The 12,071-nt window shown below is 42.1% G+C and overlaps 1 protein-coding gene across 3 annotated transcripts in view; it reads right to left on the bottom strand.

Annotated features, from left to right (window-relative positions):
• tspan18a (tetraspanin 18a) overlaps nt 1–12,071 on the bottom strand; it is a 34,808-nt gene that overhangs the window by 1,254 nt on the left and 21,483 nt on the right. For all 3 annotated transcript variants that reach the window (XM_053634108.1, XM_053634107.1, XM_053634109.1), the window contains 6 exons: nt 4,675–4,770; nt 3,228–3,422; nt 2,646–2,720; nt 2,449–2,547; nt 2,193–2,354; nt 1,238–1,321 (listed from right to left, as the gene is read on the bottom strand). In XM_053634108.1, coding sequence (XP_053490083.1) covers nt 1,238–1,321; nt 2,193–2,354; nt 2,449–2,547; nt 2,646–2,720; nt 3,228–3,422; nt 4,675–4,770 — 711 coding nt within the window. The remainder of the gene's footprint in view (nt 1–1,237; nt 1,322–2,192; nt 2,355–2,448; nt 2,548–2,645; nt 2,721–3,227; nt 3,423–4,674; nt 4,771–12,071) is intronic.

The raw sequence follows: 12,071 nt of genomic DNA on the forward strand, positions 1-12,071 counted from the left end.
ACAGCATCATAGCTAATTTGCATAGGATTGAGAGCATCAGAATGTCACATGGTCGCTTGCTGCTGTCGCTGAAATCGAAATCTAATCACCCTGAAAACCAATGTGTGGTATTGAACACAGCTCAGATTTTTAATAGCCTACAGAAACATTTTATTACACAAACGTTATTTTAACGTTGCGCATGACAAAAAAGCAGTAATGTGAACAAACAAAGACGGTGTGGTTTATCACGTGGTCATCGTGCTTGCTAGTAAATATTTCTCTCCTTCACCTGAACATTAAAGGTACTTTAGGTAAGATTAGCCTTTTTTTTTTTTCTTTTCAAGATTAGGGTCACTAACTAAGGGTGGATTCAACATGTTGAAGCTCCGCCCCTTTGGAGCTACATTAGCTATGTTTCCATCCCAAGTTGTGAATTTAACTTATGCAAATAAATTTGACTATCTTAAAGCATCTGTGAATAAAGCACCGTTTCCATCCCGTGCGTTCAAGAGAAGAAAATCGCCACTTCCGGGGAAACTGGAACAAAGTCGTCTATCCAAACACCGCCATTTTTAAGCCAATTATCCAATCACAATGATTTGTTGAAGCAAAGTCACATGACTTTCATGACGCGCATCGATGAATTTATTCGGTAAATGCGTTTCCATCATAGTTTATGCGCGTCTTCTTATCGAATAAAAAAATTATCCGCATCAATTGAGCCAATAAGTTTTTAAAGTGTGTTTTGGAGATTTTATTCGCGTCAGGTGTTTATTTCCATCCAGTGTGTTTTTTTTTTGTGTGTGATATCCCAAAATTCACAGAAAAATACGTGGATGGAAACATAGCTATTGAGAGTAGACTGTTTATAAAATGGCTGACACTGAACACAGTTTTGCGCAACTCATTGCTTTTTATTATTTATTTATTTATTTATTTATTTTTATGTTTTACATACAAGTAAGAAGAAAAAAGTCGACTATTGCACCTTTAACAAAAAACTGTTGTTAAAATCATGACCAACATTAAAGTCTTTTGCTATTTAACACATAATTTAAAAAATTCAAATATTCCAATTTAATGTAAGGATTATAAATGATATTGAAAACAGAGCAGATTCACGTCCTGTTTCCATTTTGTCCACCAGGTGGCAGTGAGACACAATAAACTGCTTCACCATCGTGCGTTTGTAGCACCAGCTGCGAAACATACAGTGAAATATCTTTCAGGAATGAAATCAGAACCGTGATCTTACTTCTATGGTCAGGACGACGATAGCGAGAGCTCCTGCCATGTAGATGTACGCCTCGAAGTAATCCACCACAGCCGAATAACAGCCCTGTTTAAAACAAACAAAAAAAGAAAACGCGTTTCAGTATCACACAGAATTACGTGTCTTTGGCAGGACTTTTCACGATGACCTCATTCACAAATCTAATACAAGTCCGAGTTACGACTTCACAATAACACGAGGGTACAATATCTACGGAGTAAAGCGCTCCATGGCGCGCTGTTAGAGGAAAATAATGAGTGGTGGCGTTGTGTGATGAAGCAGAGTCACCGTTACCACACTGCAGTGGATTAGTTTCCTACAACAGCACATCCTGAAGAGTTTCACTCCTTTTATACCACAGCAACAAAGAATGACGCATCACGCTTTTTTAAAAATCCATTTAGAGTTACATTTATTGTTGTAGAACGTCTACGCTAAGTTTTCGTGAAAGCTTTTTTGTTGTTGCTAAAGTCACATTTTCCCAGTGAAATACGAATTGATTTTAGGGCGGGGCTAAATATGAGAACAGTTCGTGATGTCACTAAGTAAGAAGCAAGGCTTTGGACCAATCGTGTCTGATATGCAAATTATTACGATGATGTAATTATTACGATGCATGCAAAGATGCATTCCTAATGTCGCTAATGTCAGTGAAGAACAAAATCGTGGTCGCTATGGTAACGTTATATTTTGACAGGTTTGACTAATGTTCATTAAATCAATGAGAAAGTGTCTTGGTTAGCCATGTTAGCGATATTACACTAGCAACCATGGCAGGAGGACACGGGGGCGTTTCCTAATTAGCATATTCATGCATAATCATAAATCCTGATTTCTACTGATGATAAAGGTTTAGAGATGTTCCGAGACGTTTCTGGACATCAACATTATTTCGCATCGTTTCTGCAACCGTTTTAATGAAACGCAGGGCGCTAACCTTGATGCGGAAGGGCATGTTGCCCCTGAGACACTCGTCCACGTTCATCAGCTGCTCGTTCCTCAGGCAGCAGACCTCAGGAACGGCTCTGCCGGGGTTCAGGCGTCTGAAGAGGCTCTGCTGATCGAAATCATCAGCGCTGTTCACGCCGCAGCATTCAAACTGCACCGTGGGACGCAAGAACACGAGCGTCAGCACCGCAGCACGATATTACAGAGCATAAACGTGTACGGTATGACGGAATAATCTGGCGTACCGTAGCCATGATGGTGTTCCAGGTGGCGGTGAAGACCTCCGTGTTGTTGCTGCCTTGATAATGTGCTTTCAGCTCCTTGGTGAAATAATCTCTGGTGAGCTGTTGATGCAGGAATACGATTAGCGACCAGAGAGGTATATCACCGAGCAAATGAAATAATACGATGGTGAACGGTAGAGATACGGAGAGATACTCACATGCTCCCGGAATATGAAGGCCAAAATGGCCGCAGCGAGCTCTGCCAGGAATATGATGAGGATGAGCAGGAAGAACTGCACGGAAAAACAGAAACAGGAAAGAGATTATTATCATTATTATTATTATTATTATTATTATTAGTGAATCAAGAGTGGCATTTTATATATATATATTTTTCGTCCAGTGAATCCTGACTGATTCTGAATGAACTGTTTATTTATACGTATCCTGAACTGAGCATTTTCGCTTCCATGCATGTTATGTTAAGAATAAAGCACGGTGTGTGGTTTTGTTATAGAAAAATAATCAACACTGGGGTGAAGCAACGAATCAAGAGTTACTGTTACTACCCGGAAGGTGATTATTTTCCTCCAACAGCACCCCCTGAAGTGTTTTATTCCTCTTACACGGCCGCTGTTCTCCCACGATGATCATCATTGTTTAACTAATGAACGAACATGTCATGCTTTTTATATTTATGATCTTCTGGAACATTTTAAAGATTCAAAACGTTATAACTGATCGCACTAGTACCCATCCCAGAAACTTCCGAAGAGCCGCTAGACAGGAAATGGACTCACAAACAGCAGCAGACACTTGTTCTCCCGTATGGCCCCACAGCAGCCCAGGAAGCCGAGCAGGAACAGCATGGAGCCCATGGCCAGGATCACGTAGACGCCGATGAAGAGCAGAGGATTGGCTGCGACGATCTCTCGGAAACCTGTAGGATCCACCAGCACCCAGATTCCCACGCCGAGTAAAAACGCTCCCCCGAGCTGTCGCAGAAGAGCAACGGTAACGTTATCATCAGGAATTAAAAAACACACGTGGACGGGGTGCTGTGATGAAGCGGAGTCACTGTTACCACCCTGAAGCTGATTATTTTCTAGAACAGCACGTCCTGAAGTGTTTTATTCCCCTTATTTTCTGTCATTTTCCTCATCGGCGTTCATTATTTTAGACCCGAGTTTTAACAGTTTTTTTCTTTTATTATAGACACACTGGATGTTTTTTTTCCCCCATGTACAATGTTTTACCCTTTTCCCCCTTCATAATATTTCTACACAAGCAACAAAGCCTGTTCATTTTTAATAAGTGATGTATAGAAAAAGTAAAAAGAATGAAATGATGTAGGTAAAAAATCGTCTAAAGAATCTGGATATGTTTTTAAAGGTGAAAAAAAAAAGGTCTCTAATGGTTAAATGGGTGGAGCTGAATAAAATTTTTAAAAAACAACATATTTTTAACTCAGTGAACCCGCCCATATTTCCACCCCTGCACACAAAGTTCCGCCTACAGAACTTACGGCGCTTCAAGTTACTTACGGCGAGTTAACATTAGCAAGGACTGTAACGACACCACTTTCGAGCGCGCTCGGACACCGTCTTGATCACGACTTTTGAGGATTTGACAGGATGCTGGGGGCGTGTCTATAAAATGACTGACAAGAGGCCAATCCAAATACAAACAAACGAGTTCCCAAAGTGTTTTTTTAAATCGCTTTTTCTCTTTTCAGACATATAGATACATATGCGTTAGGATCGTTCGCGTAGCATCGATAGTCCGCTGTACACGTCTTGACTTAGCACTTTCTTGCCGTCAGAGTAGGAAAAGGAAGTTCACAAGATCGCTAACAAGAAAAGAAAAAAAATGTAAAGCCCTGAGCAGAGGAAGTGCGCTGGAGTTCGTGGGCCAAACCGAGATTCTTTGGCACAAGATGAATGTGCTTCCTCATGATGTAGCTTTAAAGTTTATTGTAGGTGGCAACACGGATCGTCCAGGGCTTTTTACAGACTCTTTTGAACCGCATATGGTTTTAAGAAAACAAGACCTGCTGGCCACTCAAACCAAACCAGCTATTAACTTCGCTTAAGAAAACAGGAGGTGATAAACCCCTTCAAACACGCCTTAAATCACGGTCCCGATCCTCTCTGTGGATTCCTCCTGCGACCGAACGAGCGTATGAAGTTAGACACGAGGATAGGACTCCAGACCAGATGAAAGGTCTGAAAAATAGGAGGTACTTACGAATATGAAGAAGTTAAAGATGAACATGAGGTACTTGATGCAGCTGAGGCAGTCGCCCTCCATGGCCGTGCTCCTCGCAGAGGCGTCTCCTTGCCCCTTTGGACACAAAACGAGACGGTCATCAGCGCACAAGACACGAGGCTTTCTCTAGACACCGAGTGAAAAGCAGCAGCTTTGTGCTCTTAACTTAATTAAAACGAATGACCTCATTCTCTACGACTTCCTCGGTTTAAAAAAAAAAAAAAAAAAGTAGGAAAAAAAGAAAGAAATGCATGGGAACAGACGCTGCGTTCATGAAAAAATGAAATCTATCAGCCGGTTAAACGAGCCGCTGACAGCTCCGGGTTCCGCTGGCACTGAAATGCTAAGTGAATTCTCCTAATCAGATTTCTCACGTCTGGTGTAATCAGAAAGAAATAAAGAGAGCTGATGCACTGGAGCATGACGAGTTTATTTATGCACAGTTATGAAATACAGAAATGCAAAAATGAAGATGAGTGGGAGTAGAAAAGAAAAAAAGGAAAAAAAAACACCATCAGGACGGGCGGAGCAGCACATTTGGTCTTGTTCACACCAGGAGCAGGACTCGGCAAACTAAATAAACATGTCCTTCCACCTCCTCGGACCACATGCTGCATGTTACAGCCTGGCCATGTGATCCTGCCAATCATCCTAATCATCGAATCCGGGGGTTTAACGAGCGCGAGGCTTTACAGAAATCATTTCTACATCATGTATAAAGCAAGAAGGTGGAATTACAGTCAAATCCAGCATAATGTGTATTAGAGGTTCGACCCATTGTGGATATTACCCGCCTACCTGATTTACCTGCCGATAACCCATTAAACCAACCGCTAGATTTTAAAATTAACACCGAATGAAAACATAACACTCACTTAAACAGTACCATGAAACTGTCCTGTACTTTTTTAAAAAAATGAAATGAACATATAAATACTGATATATATATATATATATATATATATATATATATATATATATATATATATATATATATATATATATATATTTACTATTAATAAATATTAAAGTCAATAAAAGATAGACATCCAAACCGAACCAAAAAGGTAACGCTCCAAATAACTTAAATAAAAATATAGCTGTGAGCAGCGATTAAAGGGGCCAAGCACCAAAGGCGCAGCGAGCTCAATGCGGAGCCTGAAGAACACGACGAGGAGAAACAGACTGTACATGGATGAATAAAAGATACGTTCAGAAGCACAGCTGAGAATAAGACTGAACAGGAAACGAACAGAACAGAGGCTTTTATTTGCATGGCGAGAGGTTGAAAGGTTACTGCAGTGCTGAGCGAGAAAAAGAAAGGACCCGAATGACACAAGATTACAGACGCTTTTAAGAACTGGCACCGCATGGGGATCGCCGCCAGGACCTTTAGGACTGAAGCGTGTCGTTTATCACGGTTCGCCACACAGAGAACCCACGTCTGTTTTGATGCGGAGGAGAACTTCCACGGTGAGAATGAGTTTAGTTAGTTAGAGTGTTCGTTAGACAGATACCGGATCATAACCTTTCAACAAATATGAATATCAAAATTCCCTTCAGTCATTTGTGATCACCTGAGCCGATGTCGGTAAAGAAGTGGCGCAAATTTGAAGGAGGAGGAGCAAAAAAACTGAATACTGTACATTTCAAAATGGTGACTACTGTAACGGGTGGAGTCTTAAATGTAAGAGATGGACTGTGATCTCCATGACGAGAACAATCTGATGAACTGAATTTCTTTTCTCTAGCACAAAGGACAATTCTAACCATTTGAAAAGTGAATTTTTGAACTAGTGGTGGCGCTATAGAGTAGGTCCTATAGAGCCCATAATACTACTGATGGCATTGTTCTCTTCGGGTACAGATGACGCGAGGGCTAATGCCGCGTTCGAGTCATTTTCAGACTACAGCCAGTAAAATTCGCAGAAATGTTTTTAACCGTCAACCTGGGGTAGGATTCTCAACTTCCGGTTCCTTCGGAATGACGTCAAATCAACATGGCCGCTCAACAAGTTCCCCTTCTCTACGTTTAAATGACTTTATCCCAGTCCAACAGAGCAAACAACACAAGTAGAGGCGTCCAGGTTGCACGCCGAACGTCCCGAGTTGGACAATGGCATCATTACAACTTGCAAATTACTGTTTACGAGGTACGACGAACGCAGCATAAATCCCTCGGCCCTCGAAACTGTCACGTCGACTCGTTACAAGATAAATCTCTGAAGATCTGAGAAATATAAATCTAACCTAGAGTCCAAGCTAAGCTCGCAAGTTAGCCGATGCTAGGTAGGACTCAAGAGCATAGTGTTCTCGGGAACTTTTATTTATTTATTTATTTATTTATTTTTGCTGGTTATAAAAGAAATAAAATCGTAGTCTCGGCCGCTCGACATTTTTCAGTAATAGTCTGTATATAGCATGTTGAGCTGTAATAAAGCATTATTATATTACATTTCCTGCACGAGCCCATCAACGTTAATAAAGTAAAAGGTGCACGGCCCGTCTGATAATAGACGCCCCTGTCTGATGATGCACTCTGGGTAATGACAGGGCATTAGGGGAGATTGAGGTTAATGGTGAGGCTGTTCATTAGTGCACAGAGCTCTCAGTTCTGCCTCCAGCACGAAGGTTTTAATTCTCTCACGCCGTCACAGAGAGAGGGTCAGGATTTACTGCTGCCTCTGACAACCGGCTGCTGCTGGAGATCCCAACAAAAATAACCCCAACGTAGCTGGATGGAGATCGCTGCGAATCATTCCACCGCTTTTCATATGAAACGGAACGGGCGTAATTCAATAATCCTCCCTGGCGGCTTTTTTTTCCAAAAGTCATTTACGGCACAATAGCAGCAGCGAGAGAGCGAGAGAGAGCGAGACTGAGACGGACAGAGAGAGACATACAAAGACAGAACGAGAGACAGACAGAGAGAGAAACAGAGAGAGAGACAGAGAGAGAGAGACATACAGAGACAGACAGAGAGATGAGAGAAAAAGAGAGAGAGACAGAGAGAGAGAGACAGACAGACAGAGAGAGAGAAAGAGAGAGAGAGAGACAGAGAGAGACATACAAAGACAGAACGAGAGACAGACAGAGAGAGAAACAGAGAGAGAGACAGAGAGAGACAGAGAGAGAGACATACAGAGACAGACAGAGAGATGAGAGAAAAAGAGAGAGAGACAGAGAGAGAGACAGACAGACAGAGAGAGAGAAAGAGAGAGAGAGAGAGACAGAGAGAGAGGAGCTCTATCAAGCCTGGCTGGGTTTGAGTTGTGTTAATCCAGCAGGTGTGTGTGTGTGTGTGTGTGTGTGTGTGTGTGTGTGTGTGTGTGTGTATGTATGTGTACGTGTGTGTGTGTGTGTGTGTGTGTGTACGTGTGTGTACATGTGTGTACATGTGTGTGTACGTGTGTGTGTGTACATGTGTGTGTACATGTGTGTGTGTTTACATGTGTGTGTGTATATGTGTGTGTATGTGTACGTACGCGTGTGTGTACGTGTGTGTGTGTTTACATGTGTGTGTACGTGTGTACATGTGTGTGTGTGTACGTGTGCATGTGTACGTGTGTGTGTATATGTGTGTGTGTACGTGTGTACATGTGTGTGTGTACATGTGTGTGTGTATGTACATGTTTGTGTGAGTGTGTATGTGTGTGTGTACATGTTTGTGTGTACGTGTGTGTGTACATGTGTGTGTGTGTACGTGTGTGTGTGTGTGTGTGTGTACATGTATGTGTACGTGTGTGTGTACATGTACGTGTGTGTGTACGTGTGTGTATGTGTACATGTGTGTGTGTGTGTACGTGTGTGTGTGCATGTGTGTGTACATGTATGTGTGTGTGTACGTGTGTGTGTATGTGTACGTGTGTGTTTACATGTGTGTGTGTACATGTGTGTGTGTGTATGCTTGTGTGTGTGTGTATACATGTGTGTGTGTACGTGTGTGTACGTGTGTGTACATGTGTGTGTGTGTACGTGTGTGTATGTGTGTACATGTGTGTGTGTGTACATGTGTGTATGTGTGTGTGTACGTGTGTACATGTGTGTGTACGTGTGTGTATGTGTGTACATGTGTGTGTGTGTACGTGTGTGTGTGTGTACATGTGTGTGTGTACGTGTGTGTGTACATGTGTGTGTGTACGTGTGTGTATGTGTGTGTGTACATGTGTGTGTACATGTGTGTGTGTAAATGTGTGTGTACATGTGTGTGTGTACATGTGTGTGTGTGTACGTGTGTGTGTACGTGTGTGTATGTGTGTGTGTACATGTGTGTGTACGTGTGTGTACATGTGTGTGTGTGTACGTGTGTGTATGTGTGTACATGTGTGTGTGTGTACGTGTGTGTGTGTGTACATGTGTGTGTGTGTACGTGTGTGTGTACATGTGTGTGTGTACGTGTGTGTACGTGTGTGCATGTGTGTACGTGTGTGTGTACGTGTGTGTATGTGTGTGTGTGTGTGTACGTGTGTACATGTGTGTGTGTGTGTGTACGTGTGTACGTGTGTACATGTGTGTGTGTGTATGTGTGTACATGTGTACGTGTGTGTACGTGTGTACATGTGTGTGTGGTCACTGTCTCTGAAGGGATCAGGTTCGCCAGCTTTACTCAAAGACTGCGGATGTCTCCAAACTCCAGCGTGTGTATTAATAGCCCGTGGGAACTAAACACTCCGTGTGGTGCTGTTGTAGGAAAATAAATCAACGACGCTCTGTTGGTCCAATTTTTAATCTGTTAAAGAACGATGTTGCTTTTTTATCCATTAATAGTTACGTTTAATGTTGTGCAACAGTCGCAAAACAAGCTGTCAGTGATGTTACAGCAGCTGTAAAGAGTCGTTCCCTCAGCCTCCGCCTCTTTTTGCTCCTCTGTTCATTAATAAGGTCAGAGAGGACCACGACAGTCTTCCATACCGGTCCCTGTGAACGAGCTGTTACTACAGAAACAATAGCGTATTCCAGTGAGGGCAGTAAGGTATAGAAATCTGGGATTTGCAGCTGCAGGACTCTCAGAGCCGCTGTTCTAGGAAATGAATCCGTTCAGAATTCAATCCATAGAAATAACTCCCAGGTCCAAAAGCAGTGTGTTTCACACTACAGAGGAAACTTATGAATCGGAACAAAACCACGCACCACTCCAGAAGTCACCGAAAAATCAGGAGCACCGAGCGAGGAACCCGGCGAAGGAGAGAATGGAGGCTTAGGAACCGATCACGTTCAGCTTCTTTCCAAATAAATCACGCTGTCAGTGCGGCCCGGGGGAAGTGCAGCGAGCTGGAGTGATTTCCCACAGCTCTCGCAAAACAGCCGATTCTGACGACCTCCATCCATCAAGAAGCGACACACACACACACACACACACACACACAGAGCTTTGACGCTTTCTCATCATCTCAGCTCATTCGGTTCTGTATAAACTCTCATTTCAGATGTTTGGAAGCAATCAGGGAACGACTCGGCATCTACGAGCCATCTGTCTTTCACTAATTTGAGCGACTGAATGCCTTCTCGCCAAATATTTCAGTTAGAGAATACCCGTCAAGCTTAATTCTAACATTCAGTTCCCCTGTCACTCTCAGGCAGGCCACGCCCCCTACCTGAGCGCCAAGAAAAAAGAAAAAAAAAAAAGACAGACCTATGACTGTTTTATCTTTAGTTAACGCACACACGTGGGTGAGTTGCGGCGGCATTTTAAGAAAAGGAGAAGGTTGTGTAGATTTAATTACTGATATATCCGCCCATCACACCGTCATCCTTCGTTAAAAAGACGAGCGTTCCGCTCTGATCAAAATTCACGCACGGTTCCTCCTGTTAAATCCTCTTCTCCACACTCTAGACGCGGCACCTGAGCCTTATCGGCGAGCTCGCCACAGAAGCCGCCGCTTATACTGCATTATTAAAGCCTCTGTCGCCATGGCAACGGGGTTTATGATTCAAAAAATCTGTGGAGGAAAAAGACACGGCAGAGACGCAACATTTCCTTAACGTTAGCATTTAGTTCCCTTCTGGTTTTTGTTGGGGTTTTTCTCTTTTTTAGGAATTCTTCAAAGTCAGCGTCACTCTGAGAATGCACAATGTTCTCCCTTACTGCATGGGTTCTGAGAGGTTTCAAATTATTTAAAGGTTACTAGAACGTCAGAGGAACGCTTTACGAAACATCACGGTTTACCATAAGATTCCCAAAAGATTTCTAATGATGTAAACGTTACTAGGGGAACGTTCTCTCAAACGTCCCGGGTTACAACAAACTTTCTGAAAGGTTTCTAATTATTTAACGTTACTACAACATTCGGGGAACGTTCTCTCAAACATCCCGGGTTACCACAAAGTTTCTGAAAGGTTTCTAATTATTTAAACGTTACTACGACATTAGGGGAACGTTCTCTCAAACATCACCGGTTACTACACGGTTTCTGAAAGGTTTTAAGTTATTTAAACGTTACTAGAATGTTAAAGAAATGTTCTTTGAAACATCACAGTTACCACACGGTTTCAAATTATTTAAAGGTTACCACGACATTAGTAGAACATACTCTGAAACATCATGGGGTTACCACAAGGTTTCTGAACGGTTTTCAGGTTATTTAAATGTTTCTAAAATGTTGAGGGAATGTTCTCTAAAACATTATGAGCTACCACAAGGTTTCTGAGAGGTTAAAATGATTTAAAAGGTTCCTACAACGTTAGGGGAACTTTTTCTGAACCATATTGCACAACAAAACTTGAGTGTTATATAGCTATAAGGAAAACTTTTCTTTAAAATAAAAAAACACACAAAAAAAAACTAACAAGAACTAAGAATGATCTGTTCCCAGAATATTCTGGAAACCAATAATTGTTAGCTAAAAGAAATGAACGCCCTTAACTACAACTGAAAGAGTCAGAAGTGTGTGGGCGTGTCAGATCACATGATGATTGACAGTGACGTCTACATGCCAACGCAACAACCTGACAAAAGTTTTCAAAAGGACCTCAACAGCACCGGATACGACACGTCGTGACCTGAAACCTTCGGTACTAAACCGTACACCTTTCCTCGTCGCTGGAGCAGTACCATCAGGTATAAATCGTTTACCTGAGAAGACACTAGTGCAGCATTACAGGTTTCATCGAAAAGCTCATTAAAAAGTACACGAGAGGACTTTAAACTCCAAACATGTCCATTCGTTTAGCAAAAACCGTGTCTGAGCACCAGAACAGCAACAAAACTAACATGACTACGAGACTGTGTATTAAAATCTTACTATTCATGGTAGATTTCACTATTCAGTGACTATTATGAATTATTCTGTTACACATTCACGTCTCTGACGTCTCACGTGCAGTGTTTGCTTTCGATTTTCCCCAAAAGCCCAGACTGTAAAATATAATTAGCTCTC

The sequence above is a fragment of the Ictalurus furcatus genome, chromosome 10, assembly GCF_023375685.1.
Source record: "Ictalurus furcatus strain D&B chromosome 10, Billie_1.0, whole genome shotgun sequence".
NCBI classification, from domain to species: Eukaryota; Metazoa; Chordata; class Actinopteri; order Siluriformes; family Ictaluridae; genus Ictalurus; species Ictalurus furcatus.